The following is a 16,403-nucleotide window of genomic DNA, read 5'->3' as shown; positions in this document are numbered from 1 at the left end:
GTTGCTCAAAATTCCAACCAAAAGAGAAGGATTCTTCATATCAGAGATCAAGCTGGCCTCCTCAGTACACTGGGTTGATAGGGAAGGGCAACTTAGACTTTGGCTACCAAAACTGGAGGGCTATAAAGACATGGGGTGCTTAGTGTCAGAAAGAGGGGGATAAGATCAAATCCCCACTGAATAGATTTCCTCTTGCCCAGAAGGGTCTGGTGATGATGGGGATAGGATTTTATGATTCAATTGTGAGTAATGGCAATTATCACAACTGTCAATGTAGAAGAGGTACAACTAAAAGAGGGGAACAGTTAATCTGTCATTTCAGGAACAGCAGACCCCAGGAACATCAAGAGGGAAGAGCATGAGAGAAGCGAGGGATATATTTGTTTAAATGTCCAAAGGGCACATTTCACAAGCCAGCCTTGGGGATAGAAATGATGCTGGAGATCGCATGATAGAATTCTGCAAAATCAATGATTTGATTATTTCAAATACCTTCTTTAGACAGCATAAGAGATGACTATACACATGGATCTCACCAGATGGAATACACAGAAATCAAATTGACTACATCTGTGGAAAGAGATGATAGAAAAGCTCCATATCATCAGTGAAAACAAAGCCAGGGGAAGACTGTGGAACAGATCATCAATTACTCATATGCAAATTCAAACTGAAGCTGAAGAAAATGAAAACAAGTCCACGAGAGCCAACATATGACCTTGAATATATCCCACCTGAATTTAGATATCATCTGAAGAACAGATTTGATACATTAAACACTAAAGACCGAAGACCAGAAGAGTTGTGGGACTACATCAAGAACATCATACAGATAGAAAGCAAAAAGTCATTAAGAAGACAAGAAAGAAGGAAAAGGTCAAAATGGATGTCAAAAGAAACTCTGAAACTTGCTATTTTGTTTTCTATTGTTTGTGTGTTTTTGCCATGTTTGATATTCTATATATGCCGTGTATTAGAGCCTTAGGTTTGCTCCTATTTTTTTCATTGATCTTTATAGTTCTGGGATTTACACCTAGATATTTATTTTAATCCATGTTGAGCTAGTTTTCATATATGGTGTGAGATATGGGTCTTGTTTCATTCTTTTGCAAATTGATTTCCAGTTTTGCCAGCACCACTTGTTGAAGAGACTATTTCTTTTCCTCATTTAATGTATTTTGACTTTTTGTCAAAGATCAGTTGATTGTGTGTGGATGGATTTATTTCTGGGTTCTTAGTTCTGTTCCATTGACCTGTGTATCTTTTATTGTACCAATACCAGGTTGTTTTGTAGTAAAACACTGTGGCTCTGTAGTAAAATTTGAAATCAGGAAGTGAGAGGCCTCCCACTTTGTTTTTTACTTAAGCAGTGCTTTGCTTATCTGAGGTCTCTTTCCCTTCCATATAAAGCTCATGTTCATCTTTTCCATCTCTATAAAAAATGTTGTTGGAATCTGGATTGGTATTGCATTATATCTGTAGATTGCTTTGGGTAGTATTGACATTTTCACAATGTTACATCTTCTTATCCATGAGCATGGTATATTTTCCATTTTTTGTAAGTCTTTCTTTGGTCTCTTCTAGTTTTCTTTGTATAGGTCTTTTGTTTCTCTGGTTAGATTTATTCCTAAATATTTCATTCTTTGGATGGATTTTGTAAATGGTATTGCTTTCCTAATTTACTTTTCAGAGTTGTCTTTATTAGTATAGAAGAATGCAACTGATTTTTGTATGTTGATCTTGTACCCTGCCACTTTGTTGAATCTTCTAAAGAGTTCCAGTAGTTTTGTGTGTGTGTGTGTGTGTGTGTGGTGGGGGGAGGGGAGGTTGTTGCTGAGTCTTTGGGATTTTCTATGTATGGGATCATATCATCTTCAAATAGAAAGAGTTTTACTTCTTCTTTGCCAATTAAGATGCCTTTAATTTCCCTTTCTTGCTTATAGCTCTGGCTAAGAATTCCAACACAGTATTGAACAGGAGTGGTAATAAAGGATAACCTTGTCTGGTTCCACATCTTTGTTTTTTTTAACACTTTGAAGAGGTCTCCTGTATAAAAGGTGAGAATTCTACTACTTACCCACCACTGCTTTCCAACACACACTATGCCAAAACAATAACCAGCAACAAAGCAAAACAAAGCAAAGAGAGTCAATTCCAGCTCATACCAACCCTATAGGACAGAGTAGAGCTGCTCCTTAGGCTTGCTGAAACTATCAATCTGTACATGAGCAGACAGTCTCTCATTCTCCCATGGAGAGACTGGTGGGATTGAAATGCCAACGTTTCCATGAGCAACCCAATGCCTAGCCTACAGTACCACCAGGGCTCTGACACATGCATCAGGGTGGGGTAGTACAAAGTGACAGGGGAGGCCAATCGTGATTGGATGGCCACAGAAAACCTCTCGAAGCTTGAATGAGGAGGAGGAGACCGTCGTAGAAGAGCTGGAGGAAAGGTGTTCCAGGCAGAGGGAACAGCAAGCACTAAAAGAAGCACCAATGTTGAAAGACTGACGTCCCTCGGATTTCACATTGCACCCTAAGTACTCTCCAGATGGTCCAAATGGTTAAGTGCTCGGCTGCTACCAAAGTGTTGGTGGTTTAAAGTCACCCAGAGACACCTCAGAAGAAAGTCCTGGCCCTCTACTTCTGAGCCATCACAGCCTTGACAACCCTGTGGAGCACAATTGTACTCTGAAGCACATGGGGTTGCCCTGAGTCAGGATCTACTTCACAGCGGCTGGTTTAGTTTGTCTTTGGTTTCATAGAGGAAATTCAGGTCCTGGCACTAGGTTTGCTGTTCTAAGTGGTCCTGGACATTCCCTAGCCGAGTCTGGGGCAGCAAGCTGAGGGAAGGCTCTTTGTGTGACCCCACGGAGGATGCCCCAGTGGAGGGTGGCTTGGGCCCCCAATGCCATATCACCAGGCAGAAAAGACTCACGTTCTTCCTGAAGCTGTGGTTCTCGTCGCATTCCGAGTCATCCTGCCAAATATTCGTGGTGTTCTCCCACGTCTGCCAAGTACCCTGAGCCAAACAGCGTCTGTAGGCCCTTTCTGAGTTCTCTGAAAGTAAACAGAGCTTTAGAGGAAAGGTCAGAACACACAGTCCAGCTGAGCAAGCTTCCAGCCTTCACGCTCATCACAAAGCCTTGGAAAATCCCAGGGAGAGGAGTTTTCATTTCCCTTTTGGCGTGGGCTCACTAGAATCTCTGCTGTTTGTTTGGGATGGGGAGAAAAACTCAGAGGCCTCTGTAATTCCTAACACATCATGATCTGTTAATGTCTGCTGTGTTTACCCGAGGTCTTTGGAGTCAGAGAAGTCCCTGGTGACAAGGGGATATTCTAACCCAGCTGGAAGACGTGGCCTCAGAAGAGAATCTCCTTCTGATGTTCACAGGCAGAGGGAAAAGTTCTGGGCATGAGGCAGACAGACAGCGGTTAAATCTGCTCTGTCACCTACCAGCTTGGTGGCCGTACGTCTGGGCCTCCCACTATCTAAGGCTTCCAGAGCTGAGGCCTTCCATGGTTGTGGGAAGATGAAGTGAAAGAGTGATGGGTAAATGCTCTTCCCTTGCTGACTGCTGCTATGATGTGGAAATTCTCCGTGAAAGTCCTCCATCTGGAAGACCAGGTTGGGCTTGCAAGTGAGATACAGATATCTGTAGGAACTTCCCAGGCCTGATCCGACAATAGTAATTGATGGATTTTTTTTCCCCCCCTTAGATGTCCTTACAGCCAGCCTTTTCTTTGCATGATAATGCCACCATCCTAAACTCAGATCTTCAGAAATACTTTTCTTTAAGATTTATGCTTTCCCTAGATCATAAATCTATGACAAACTTTCTGTAGAAAATTTATTTAATACAGAAAATCAAAGACAAAGAAAAGTAAAAAGACCTAGTATGAATCACTCAGAGAGAATTCCCATGGATGGGCTGGTGTTTCTTGCATGGTTTTTTTTTTCTTTTTAAGACTTTGTTTGAGGAGGTTTCAAAAAGTTCATGGAAAACATCTTATTCTTTTTTAATTCCATTCTTTCATATGCTTTTTGAAAGCCTCCTTGTATATGTGCGTTTTTTACACAATTGAGATAATGTTACATATTTTTGTGTGCATGTGTGTTGTTTTGCCTTCCCATTCATCCAATGTATACACATTTTTGTATTCTGCCATTAGCAGTTTGTTTTTAATTGTGGTAAAAATACATAACACAAAACTCCACAGCAACTAGATAGAAGGTTTCCAAGGCTGTAATATTTATAGGAGCATCTCATCTTTTTCCCAGGGAGTGGCTGGTGGTTTTGAACTGCCAACCTTGTAGTTAGCCCCCAACGTATAATCCACAGTATCACCAGGGCTCCGTTATATAATTCAACATTCACCAAATCAACATTTTTTACATGTTCAGCTCAGTGCCACCGATTTAACTGTTAGACTTAACTGATGACTAACCCTGGTGTCCATGGACTTGTCCAGCTGGTGTCCCTGCTGAGGTTTCAAATCAACATCTCAGATAACATGCCTCAAACTATACTCCTCCTCTTCTCCTCAAAATTGGCTCCCCATTCATATTTTACACCTTGTTGTTGTTGTTAAGTGCCATCAAGTTGGTTCAGACTCAGTGCAAACCTGTATCAGGTTTCTGAGGAGCGGCTGGTGAGTTTGAACCACTGACCTTGCAGTTCAAACTGACTTTGCAGTCCAGCGCATTAACCCACAGCTCCACACCAGAACTCCATTTTCTACCTTGTTGTTGTTGTTAAGTGCCGTCAAGCTGATTCCAACCCATAGCGACCCTGTATAGGATTTCCGAGGAGTGGCTGGTGAGCTTGAACCACTGACCTTGCGGTTCAAACTGACTTTGCAGCCCAGCGCATCAACTGCATCCCCACACCAGAATTCCATTTTCTACCTTAGTGATGGTAAACTCATCCTTCTAGCTCCTCTGGCCCCAAACCTGAGACTCATCCTGGCCTTCTGTCTCTCATAACTCTCATCTGGTCCACTGGCCAATCCTGTCGTCTCTACCTTCACATAATCTGACCAATCCTACTCTTGTCCTGCTATCACTCTCATGGGAACCACCATCATCTCGCATCTGGATTCTTGCTAGGGCCCCCTCACAGTCTGTGGCTAACCTGACCATCAGAGTGATCCAAATACAATGTCAGTCATTGCTGTCATGCTTCTGCTAAGAATCTTCCAAGTACTCCCCAAGAACAAGTCCAAGTTCATAGACGGCCTCTTACAAAACCCTGGAAGATCTGGCCTTCACTGTTCTCTGACCTAATTTCCTATTACTTCTCTTTGTTCTTTGTCACTTTCCTCTGGTCATACTGGCCTGCTTGCCCTTCATGAAACACACTGGGTGTACTCCCACATAGGACCTTTGCTCTTGGTGTCCCCTTCCTCCTGTTGGCTCAACCCTTTACCCCTTACAGTGTTCACTAAATCATGAAAACTACTCAGACCACCCATTGACAATTGAAACTCCCTCTCCCACTCCAATATTCCATCCCTTCCCCACCCCAACTCTATTTAAAAAATATATCCCACTCAAACATACTCTACTTATTCATGATGCTTTTTAATTGTTCTTCTGTCTCTCTTGCTAGTATGTGAGTCCCACATTTCGGTTTTAGTCACTAACATGAGGGGGCTTCAAAAAAGTTCATAGAAAAAATTCCACTATCTTTTAATTATTTTTCCGTGAACCTTTTGAAGCCCTCTCATAAATAGCCAGTACTTAAACAATATGTGGCACACAGTGTTGTTGTTGTTGTTGTTAAGTGCCGTCGAGTTGGTTCCGACCCATAGCGACCCTGAACAGGGTTTCCGAGGCTGTACATCTTTATGGGAGCAGAAAGCCTCATCTTTCTCGTGCGGAGCAGCTGACCTTGTGGTTTGCAGCCTGATTCATAACCCCTACGCTACACAGTCGGGGTATGTCATAAATATGTGCTGAATGAGTGAATGACAGTAATGCCACCTGATACCTGTGGAGCACTTTGTTCTCTCTACCAAAAGAAGTACTCCATGATGGGGAAGACCAATAAGGCGCAGATCTCGCTCCTGCAAGGACCTATTTGGACTTGAAGAAATTAAGGAACAAAATGTTGCATGAAAGAGTAACTTCCTGCCTTTGGCAAAGCATATCACTTATGGTGGTGGTGATTATGTGCTGTGGAGTTGGTTCCGACTCATAGCGACCCTGTACAGGGTTTCTGAGGCTGTAAATTTTTTTTTTTAAGTTTTTATTGTGAATTATGTGATAGGGTCTTTACATTCATCCTATCATATTTCACTTCATTGCAATGATTACAATTCCCTTCATGCATCATCATCAAACAACCAAAGGGTACACCCCGTACGCCTGTCCCCCGGCCACCAGCACACAGCCCCTCTCCATCCCTGAGTCTAGAGTCCCCAGACGCTCCATTTCTCCACGTCATCCTCTCTGCCTTCACCCCAGGTGTCACTGCTTTTTTGGATAGGGTCCCGCACTTCACTTTTCTCCCTCGATGGTTCCAGGGACCTCTGCTCCTGGGCTGCACGGTCATCCACTCCGTTCTTTTTGTTACAAAATGTCTACCTTTACCTTTCCAACACTCACACTCAGTCCTGATAGCAGTCATTCCCTATTGACCACAAGAGTCTTATCCCCATCACCTTTTATCAGCCCTGTCCAAACAGGTTGGAAACCACTCAGTGGAGATTTTACCTTTCTCCATACCCTCTGGAACTATGCTCCCTATTGAAAGCTTGTAAGCCCGTCACATCATGCCTTTGTAGCACCCCACCCCCAATTTCGGGTATCCAATGTCTAAGTTACTCATCCCTGTCAACCCCGTGTGCCAAGGGGGTGGGAATGATCTACTCTGTAAAGATTTGTTCCCTCTTTTGAGCTACTACATCTACAAGCATAGCTCCTTATAGAACCCCCCAAAGCTCAGAACATGTTTTTTTTAAAGAGCCTTAACCCAACTTCCTTGTAAGTTTGGATTTCAGTTTTGTTTCTCTTAGAGTAGAATGGGTCTGCCTTTGTAGCTCTTGGGTAAGTACAGTTAGATCGTGATGGTCTTTCCCATGTATCCTTGAGGTTGTTGCTGTTATTGTTAAGTGCCATCTAGTTTGTTCTGGTGCATAGTGACCCTATACACAACAGAATGAAACACTGCCCGGTCCTGTGCCAATCTCAAAATCACTGCTACTCGAGTCCATTGTTATTGCCACGGTGTCAATCTATCTCGTTGAAGGTCTCTCTCTTTTTTGTTTTCCCTCTGCTTTATGAAGCATGATGCCCTACTACAGGGACTGGTCTCTCCTGATAATATGTCTAAAGTATGAGAGAGGAAGTCTGGCCGTTTTCACATACAAGGAACATTCTGGCTGTACATTTTCCAACACAGATTTGTTTGTTCTTCTGGCAGTCCATGCTACCTTTAATATTTTTTTCCAGCACCATAACTCAAATGCATCCATTCTTCCAGAGTTTTCCTCATTCACTGTCCAACTTTCATGCATATGAAGCGACTGAAAAAAATCATGGCTTGCGTCAGGTGCATCTTAGTCCTCAAACTGACATATTTGCTCTTGAACACCTTAAAGATGTCATGTGTAGTACATTTGCTTAAATGCAATAAGGTCATTTGATTTCTTGACGGCTGCTTCCATGAGAGTTGCTGGTGGATCCAGGCAAAATGAAGTGTTTAAGAACTTTAATCTTTTTCTCTATTTATCATGATGTTATTGATTGATCTAGTTGTGAGGATGTTTGTTTTCTTTACATTAAAGTGTAACCCATATTGAAGCTGTGGTCTTTGATTTTTATCAGTATTTTAAGTCTTTTTCATTTTCAGAAAGCAAGGTTGTATCATCTGCACATTACAGGTTGTTAATGAGCCTTCCTCCAATTCTGATGCCATATTGTTGTTCATATAATCCAGCTTCTTGGATTATTTGCTCAGTATACAGATTGAATAAGTATGGAGAAAGAATACAATCTCAGTGCACACCTTTACTGATTTTAAACCATTCAGTGTCCCCTTCTTCTGTTCAAATGGCTGTCTGTTAGTCTTATGTACAGGTTACTTATGAGCACAATTAAGTGTTATGGAACACTTATTCTGTGCAGTGTTGTCCATAGCTTGTCATGATCCAATGATCTAAAGCCTTTGCAGAGTCAATAAAGCATTTATGGTATTCTCTGCTTTTAGTCAAGATCCATCTGATGTCAGCAATGATATCATTGCTGTCCTTGTCTGAATCTGGCTTGCACCTCTGCAGTTCCCTGTCAATGTACTGTTGCAGATGTTTTTTTAATTATCTTTAGCAAAATTTTATTTGCATGTGATATAAACAATATTGTCCTATGGTTTCCACATTTCGTTGGGTCATCTCTCTTTGGAATGAGCACAACTATGGGTCTCTTCCAACTGGTTGGCTAGGTAGCTGTCTTCCCAATTTTTTGGCATGGGTAAGTGAGGGTCTCCAGTGCTGCATCAATTTGTTGATAGATTTCAATTTGTATTCCATCTATTTCCGGAACCTTGTTCTTTGCCAATATCTTCAGTGCACCTTGGACCTCCTCCTTCAGTACCATTGGCTCTTGATCATACATTATCTCTTGAAATGGTTGAATATTGACCATTTCTTTTTGGTACAGTGTTCATTCCTTTTTTTATATAATTTTTATTGTGAACTAAATGATAGTTTACATGGGAGAGCATCGGCTTTCCACCATCACTTCACTGAAATGATTACAATCTCCTCCATGCATCATCATTCAACAGTATTTGCTTCCATTCCCTCTGTTTATTTGTTTGTTTTGGGGGGATATACACAGAAACACTCAGAAATATATCATAATTTAAACAACCAAAGGCATATTCTGCAAACCTGCCTCCTGGAGGCCAGCACCCAGTCTCTCTCTTTACATGAGTACAGAGTCCTCAGCTGCTCCCTTTCTCCATGTCTGGTCGCTCCATCTTCTTTTGATGCTTTCTGCATCATTCAGTATTTTGCCCAAAGAATCCTTCAGTATTTCAAGTCACAGCTTGAGTTTTTTCCTTGGTTCTTTTAGCTTGAGAAATGCTTTTGGTTTTCTAACTCCAGGTCTGCACATTTCATTATAATATTTGACTCTGTCTTCTTGAACTGCCCTTTTCTGTTCAGCTCTTTTACCCTTGATTTTTTTTCCATTTGCTTTTGTATCTCTATGATAGAGAACACGTTTCAGTCTCTTCTGAAATCCATTTTTATTTTTTCTTTCTTCCTTGAATTCTGAATGACCTTTTGCTTTCTTCCTCTATGATGCTCTTGATATCATCCCACAATGCTCTGGTTTTCAGTCAATAGTGTCTAATTCATGAAATCTCTTATTGAGATGATCTCTAAATTCAGGTGAGATATGTGCAAGGTCATATTGTGGTTCTTTTGGACTTGTTTCAGTTTTTTTCCAGCTTCAGCCTAAACTTGCATAGGAGTAACTGATGGTCTGTTCTACAGTCTGCCCCTGGCCTTGCTTTGACTAGTGATACAGAGCTTTTCCACTGTCTGTTTCCACAGATGTAGTCAATTTGATTTCTGTATACTCCATCTAGGGAAGTTCATGTGTATAATTGTCTTTCACGTTGTATAAAAAAGGGATTTGCAATGAAGAATTCATTGGTCTTGCAAAATTCCATTATATGATCTCCAGCATCATTTCTATCACAAAGGCCATAATTTCCAACTACTGATCCTTCTTCTTTATTTCCAACCTTTGTATTCCAGTCACCAGAAGTTACCAATACATCTTGATGGCATGTTTATTAATGGATGGTTGCAGCTGTTTCTCCTCATTTTGAGTTGTGCCCCATCAGCCATCACATGAGCACACGGAGTCCTGAAAGCTTTACTCCATTCACATCATCATGATCAACTCTACTTTGAGGAGGCAGCTCTTCTCCAGTAGTCCTTGGAGTACCTTCCAATTTGAGGTGCCCATCTTCTGTCACTGTATCTGATCGTCTTCTGGTGCTATTTATCATGTTTCAGTATTCAATATTCTGGTGATATCTGACACTGTTTCACTGCTATCCATAAGATTTTCAATGACTAAACATTCAGAAGTAGGCTGCCTCTCCTTATTTCTAGTCTGTCTTAGACTGAAACTCAGTTGAAATCTGTCCACCACAGATGTCCTTGTTGTTGTTGTTAAGTACCATTGAGTCAATTCCAACTCATAGGGATCCAGTATAGGATTTCTGAGGAGTGACTGGTGAGTTTGAACCACCAACCTTGTGGTTTACACTGACCTTGCTGTTCTGTGCTTACGCTCCAGTGCCCCACCAGAAGTCCTGGGTGACCTCACCAGTATTCAGAATACTGGTGGTATAACTTCCAGCATTACAACAACACTCAAGACACCACAGTGCCACAAATTGACAGACCCCGTATATATCAGGTGCTTTAAACACCCGAAGAAATCTAAGAAGCTCAACCTTGACATCAGTTAAATTACCATCTACTAAGCATGTTGTTGTGCCATTGAGTCAACTTCGACCCATAGCGACCCTGTATAGGGTTTCTAAGGAGAAGCTGGTGAGCTTGAACCACCGGCCTTGTAGTTCAGACGGCTTTGCAGTCTGGTGCATTAACCCACAGCGCTACACCAGGACTCCTCTACTAAGCTTAGTAGATGGTAATTTAACCGATGCCAAGGTTGAGCTCCTTAGATTCCTTCGGCATTTAAATCACCTGCTATATCAAGGAGCTCTGGTAGTGTAGTGGTTACGAATCGGGCTGTGAACCTTAAGGTCAGCGGTTTGAAACTATCAGCCGCTCCGCAGGAGAAAGATGAGACTTTCTACTCCCGTAAAGACTTACAGCCTCGGAAACCCTGTTCAGGGTCGCTATGGGTCAGAACTGACTCGACGGCACTTAACAACAACAACAACAACATATCCAGGGTCTGTCAATTTGTGGCACTGTTGTGGCGCTGTGGGCTAATGTGTCAGACTGCAAAGTCATTTGAACTACATGGTTGGTGGTTCAAGCTCACCAGCTGCTCCTCGGAAACCCTATACAGGGCTGCTCTGGGTTGGAATCAACTCAACGGCTCTTAACAACAAGAAGCACCTACTTGGAGATCTGGTGTGGTGCTGTGGGTTATTGAGTTGGACTGCAAAGTCGGTTTGAATCACAAGGTTGGCAGTTCAAGCTCACCATCCACTCCTTTAAAACCCTATACAGGGTCACTATGGGTCGGAACCGATTCAATGGCACTTAAAAACAACAAAGCACCTACTTGGAGTCCTGGTGTGGTGCTGTAGGAGAAGCACTGAACTGCTAACTGCAAGATCGGTAATTCAAACCCACCAGCTGCTCCTTAGAAACCCTGTGCAGAGTCCCTATGAGTTGGAACCAACTTGACGGCACTTACCAACAACAGCAAAGCCTCAGTGTGTGTGTTCTCAATGATTCCTGAAAATGGCCATGTTGTTCTTTGTTGCTATTCGTTAATTCCTACTTGTGGTGTGATTCCATGTGGTTCAGAGTAGACATAAGGTTGTCCGGGCTACAATCTTAATGGAAGCAAATCATCAGATCTCCGTACAACTGAATGGGTTTGAGCCACCAACATTTAAGCTAACAGGCCATATTCACCACTGTTTTATTGTTTTTGTTATTAGGTGCCATCAATCAGTTGTGACTCATAGTGACCCTGTATAGGGTTTCCAAGTCTTGTAGTTTGTAGTGCAGTGCTTATCACACGGGGCCACCATGCTCCCATATAATACCCCTGTTGTTGTTCTGTGCCACTGAGTCAGTTCCAACCCATAGCGACCCTGTATAGGGTTTCCAAGGAGCAGCTGGTGAGCTCGAACTTTGTGGTTCAGACCAACTTTGTAGTCCAGCTCATTAACCACAGCGCCACACCAAGACTCCAGATGTTCACCCCTGTTGTTGTTGTTAAGTGCTGATGAGTCTATTCTGACCCATAGCAACCCTGAATAGGGTTTCCGAGGAGCAGCTTGTGAGCTTAAACCACCAACCTTGCGGTTCAAACAGCTTTGCAGTCTGACGCATTAGCCCACAGCATCACACCAGGACTCCTATGTTGTTGTTGTGAAGTGTTGTCGAGTCAGTTCCGATCCATAGCAACCCTGAATAGGGTTTCCCAGGAGCAGCTGGTGAGCTTGACCTGCCAACCTTGCAGTTCAAACAGCTTTGCAGTCTGGCGCATTAACCCACAGTGCCACACGAGGACTCCAGGACTCCTACAGGGACCTTTAAAATAGCCTTAAGAGTGAACTGTTAGTCACGTCTCTTTACAGATGGGGAAACTTGCCAACAGTTTCAGAATGCCATCATGTACATACACACCCATGTGCATTAAGCACAAGAGGAAAAAGGTAGAAACCACCTCAGATGTCCACCAACAGATGAATGAATAAACAAAATGTGGCATATCCAAACGTCTTGTTCTTGTTACGTGCCGTTGAGTTAGTTCCAACTCATAATGACCCAGTATAGGTTGACCAAGGAGTGACAGGTAAGTTTGAACCACAGACCTTGTGGTTCAAATCAACCTTGAAGTCCTGCACTTAATGTAGTATTATTCCATCATAAAGAGAATCAAAAAAGGACAAATACTACACGACCCCCACGTATATAAAATACTTGTTGTTGGCTGCCATTGAGTTGGCTCTCAGCTTATGACAATCCATGCAGAGCACGATAGAACCATTGTGATCCACAGGATTTTTGTTGGCTGATTTTTGGAGACAGATTGCCAGGCCTTTCTTCCTAGTCTTAGTCTGAAAGCTCATTAAAACCTGTTCAGCATCATAGCAACACACACGCCTCCACTGACAAATGGATGGTGGTTCTGCAAGAAGTGCATTAGCCAAAATCAAACCCAGGTGTCCAATGTGGAAAGTGAAAATTCGACCAGATTTGGACATGGTTACTGGTAATGATCATACAACAAGGTGAACGTTGTTAATGCCACTGAATTGTCCACTTACAAACAGTGAAATGGCAACTGTTCTGATATATATTTTTCCCAAAAGAAAAAAATCTCACGGTATAAACTAAGGGAGACTAGGGTCTCACCTCCAGCCTGCTAACCCCCAGTCCAGTGCTCTCTCACCTCAGTAAACTGGCTTCCCACAATCAGTGCTTACCTGAGTCATTCAGACCCTGCAAACCTGAAACTTTACTACCATCCATTCCACCTTCTCTTTCATCTCCCATCCTAATGTTTACAGATGCCACCTGATTCTCATCAGAAAGTTTGTCCCACCCAGAAATTTATCCTCCTTCTAAACTCTCTGCCAAACCAATAATGATTTATTTGGGCTAAAATTCAATATGAAAGGTTAGCTTTTTTACCATCTCAGAAGCTCATTGTCACTTTGTTATCACTGTTTCCAGAGAAGTGTCTCTTGGTCTTAGATTTGCCCGGATGTCTATGATCAAAGGCAACAAACCTCTAAGCAGGAATTGCTTCTAGTCGCTTCCAGAATAAAATAGTCAAAGAATCTGGCTACTGGAGGGCAGGAATTAGGGAACAACTTTGTTATGGATTTAACTGTGTGTCCCCAAAATAAGTGTTAAAATCCATGGAGTCCAAGATTTCTAGAGCCATAAAGGCTAGATGAACCCCTGAAACTACTGCCCTAAAATCCCTTGAAGTCTTCTGAAAACCAAACAATAGTTTAACTAGCAAAAAAAAAAAAAATGTATGCTCTCTTCATTGCAATGACACGAAGTGTATAATTTGTTGAATGTGGGGTTGATGATCTGTTCTGTAAACCTTCACTCAGTTCACAATGGTGGTGGTGGTTGTGTGCCACCGAGTCAGTTCTGACTTATAGCCACCCTGTATGTATAGAGTTTCCAAGTCTGTAAATCTTTACAAGAGCAGAAAGCCTCATCTTTCCCTTGCAGAGCAGCAAGTAGATTAGAACTACTAACCTTATGGCTAGCAATCCATCTCATAATACACTACATTACAAGGACGTCTTAATTCACAATAAAAACTTAAGTTAATAAATAAAAATGTATGCTCTTTTAAGAACTATCTATATGAGACTAGGACTCCTGGCGTGGTGCTGTTAAGATCAGCACTGGAATGAGAACCACAAGGTTGACAGTTCAAACCCACCAGCTGCTCCTTGGAAACCCTATACAGGATTGCTGAGTTGGAACCGACTTGACAGCACTTAACAAAAACAACATATGAGATTAAATTGACAACAGTAACTCAAAAGATTAGTTAGGAACCTTAAGGGGCAGTGAGTTTATGTTAATGGAGAGGAAATAACTTGGAAAAGAAGGGTAAGAATGGTTACAGAACTCAAAGAATATCATCAATGTCACTAAAAAGTGAATGTAGGATAAAGGCATGAAGTGACTAGCTTGCAAGTTTTCAAGAGGGAGTTTAGTTTCAGAGTGTACAGGAGAAGGTAGAATCCCCACTGAATAGTTTTCATTTTGTCTAGATGGGTCTGGTGAAAGGAGATGGGGATAAAATCCTTATGATTCAATAGTGAGTAACTGTTATCATGACTAATTGAGACTGTCACAACTGTAAAGGTAGAATTTTTATAACAAAAAGAAGGGAGTGAGGGTTGGAAATGTAAAGGTAGACGTTTTATAGCAATGAAGGGAGTGATTAACTTTTCAGTCTAGGAGCGGAGGTCCCTAGGACCATCGACAGAGAAGAGCCAAGAGCGGGACCCTACCCAGAGAAGCAGTGATGCCTGAGATGGAGGCAGAGATGATGACGTGGAGCAATGGAGCAGCTGGAGACTTTAGACCCAGAGAGGGAGAGCTACTGTGTGCTGAAGACAGGGGGTGGGGGCGGGGGTGGTAGTGTAGGGGGCAGGCAGTGTATACCCTTTGGTTAGTTGATGATGCATGGAGGGGATTGGAACCATGGCAGTGAAACGATATACGATAGAATGAATGTAAAACTAATGTTCTCCCATGTAAACTATCATATAATTCACAATAAAACATTAAAAAGAAAAAAAGAGGGGAGAAGTTAATCTTATAGTCCAGACACAGAAGACCCTAGAACCATCAAGGGAGAAGAGCACAAGTGGAATGTGGGACCCTATTCAGAGAAGCAGTGACACCAGAGATGGAGGCAGAGATGAGGACATGGAGAGAGGGGGCAGCTGAGGACTGTAGACTCATGAAAAGAGAAAGGCTGTGTGCTGGTAGCCAGGAGGCAGGCTTGCAGAATATGCCCTTTGGTTGTTTAAATTATTATATATTCCTGAGTGTTTTTGTGTACATCCCCCACGGCCCCCAAAACAAACAAACAAACAAACAGAAAACCAGAGGGAATAGAAGTAAATATTGTTGAATGATGATGCACGGAGGAGATTGTAATCATTGCAATGAAACGATGAGTGTAAAACCGATCTTCTCCCATGTAAACTATCACTCAGATCACAATTAAAACTTTAAAAAAAAAGTGCATGTAGAAACTACTGAATTGGTATATGTTTGCCCTCAACAACAACAACAGAATTCTATCTGTAAAAACTGTGTTAAAATCTCAGCCTTTGTATCTATAATTATGACCTTGTTTGGAAATATGAATTTTTTGTTTTTGTTTCTGTTACTTTAATGCAGTCATATCAGTGTAGGGTGGATCCTAAAAACTAACCACTTCTGAGTCATACAAAGACCAGAAACACATACAGGAGAAGACAAATACTGAAGAATGCCAAAGATCACCAACAGACCAAAAATGAAGACAGAGACTCACAGAAGGAATCAACATAGCTGAGAATCTGATTTGAACGTTCTGCCTTCAAAACTGTGAGAAAATAAATTTCTGTTTTAGAAAGTCATCCACTTGTGATGTTTCTGTTGTGGCAACACAAAGAGCGAAGATAACCCTCCTGCGTTGCTCGATAATATTCACTTCCTTTAAAGCAAGATCAGGGTAAGTTAAGTGGTTATGTTAACTCCCATAGGGTTGAAAAAAAAACAGTTCATGGTACCGCCTTCCTATACTTATAAAAATCAAGTCGATTCCTACTCATGGTGATCCATGTGTGTGAGAGCAGAACTGCTCTCTAGGGCTTTCAATGACTGATTTTTTAGAAGCAGACTGCCAAGTCTTTCTTCCGAGGCATTTCTGGGTGGACCCGAACCTCCAACCTTTCACTTAGCAGCCAAGTGCATTAACCATCTGTATTTAAGGGTAGCTTTCAATCAGTTCTCATCTAGCAAGCTAAAAGTTGTATGGCTGTGAGCACCCCATGCTTTCTCCTTCACCTCCTTCTCCAATACAGTGATAATTCTTGCCCTCATTGCTGCCAAATTCTATATAGCGGTGGCTAGAGCTCTGGTAGCGTAGTGGTTACGAATCGGGCTGCGAACCTTAAGGTCAGC

General features: G+C 42.0%; 1 protein-coding gene across 1 annotated transcript in view; it reads right to left on the bottom strand.

Annotated features, from left to right (window-relative positions):
• Positions 1-16,403, bottom strand: part of GLP2R (glucagon-like peptide 2 receptor) — a 97,994-nt gene that overhangs the window by 65,829 nt on the left and 15,762 nt on the right. Inside the window, exon 4 of the mRNA XM_006863423.1 lies at positions 2,941-3,062. Coding sequence (XP_006863485.1) covers positions 2,941-3,062 — 122 coding nt within the window. The remainder of the gene's footprint in view (positions 1-2,940; positions 3,063-16,403) is intronic.

Source organism: Chrysochloris asiatica, unplaced genomic scaffold (assembly GCF_000296735.1).
Source record: "Chrysochloris asiatica unplaced genomic scaffold, ChrAsi1.0 scaffold00054, whole genome shotgun sequence".
Lineage (NCBI taxonomy): Eukaryota > Metazoa > Chordata > Mammalia > Afrosoricida > Chrysochloridae > Chrysochloris > Chrysochloris asiatica.
This window is presented reverse-complemented; position numbering and strand designations above follow the sequence as displayed.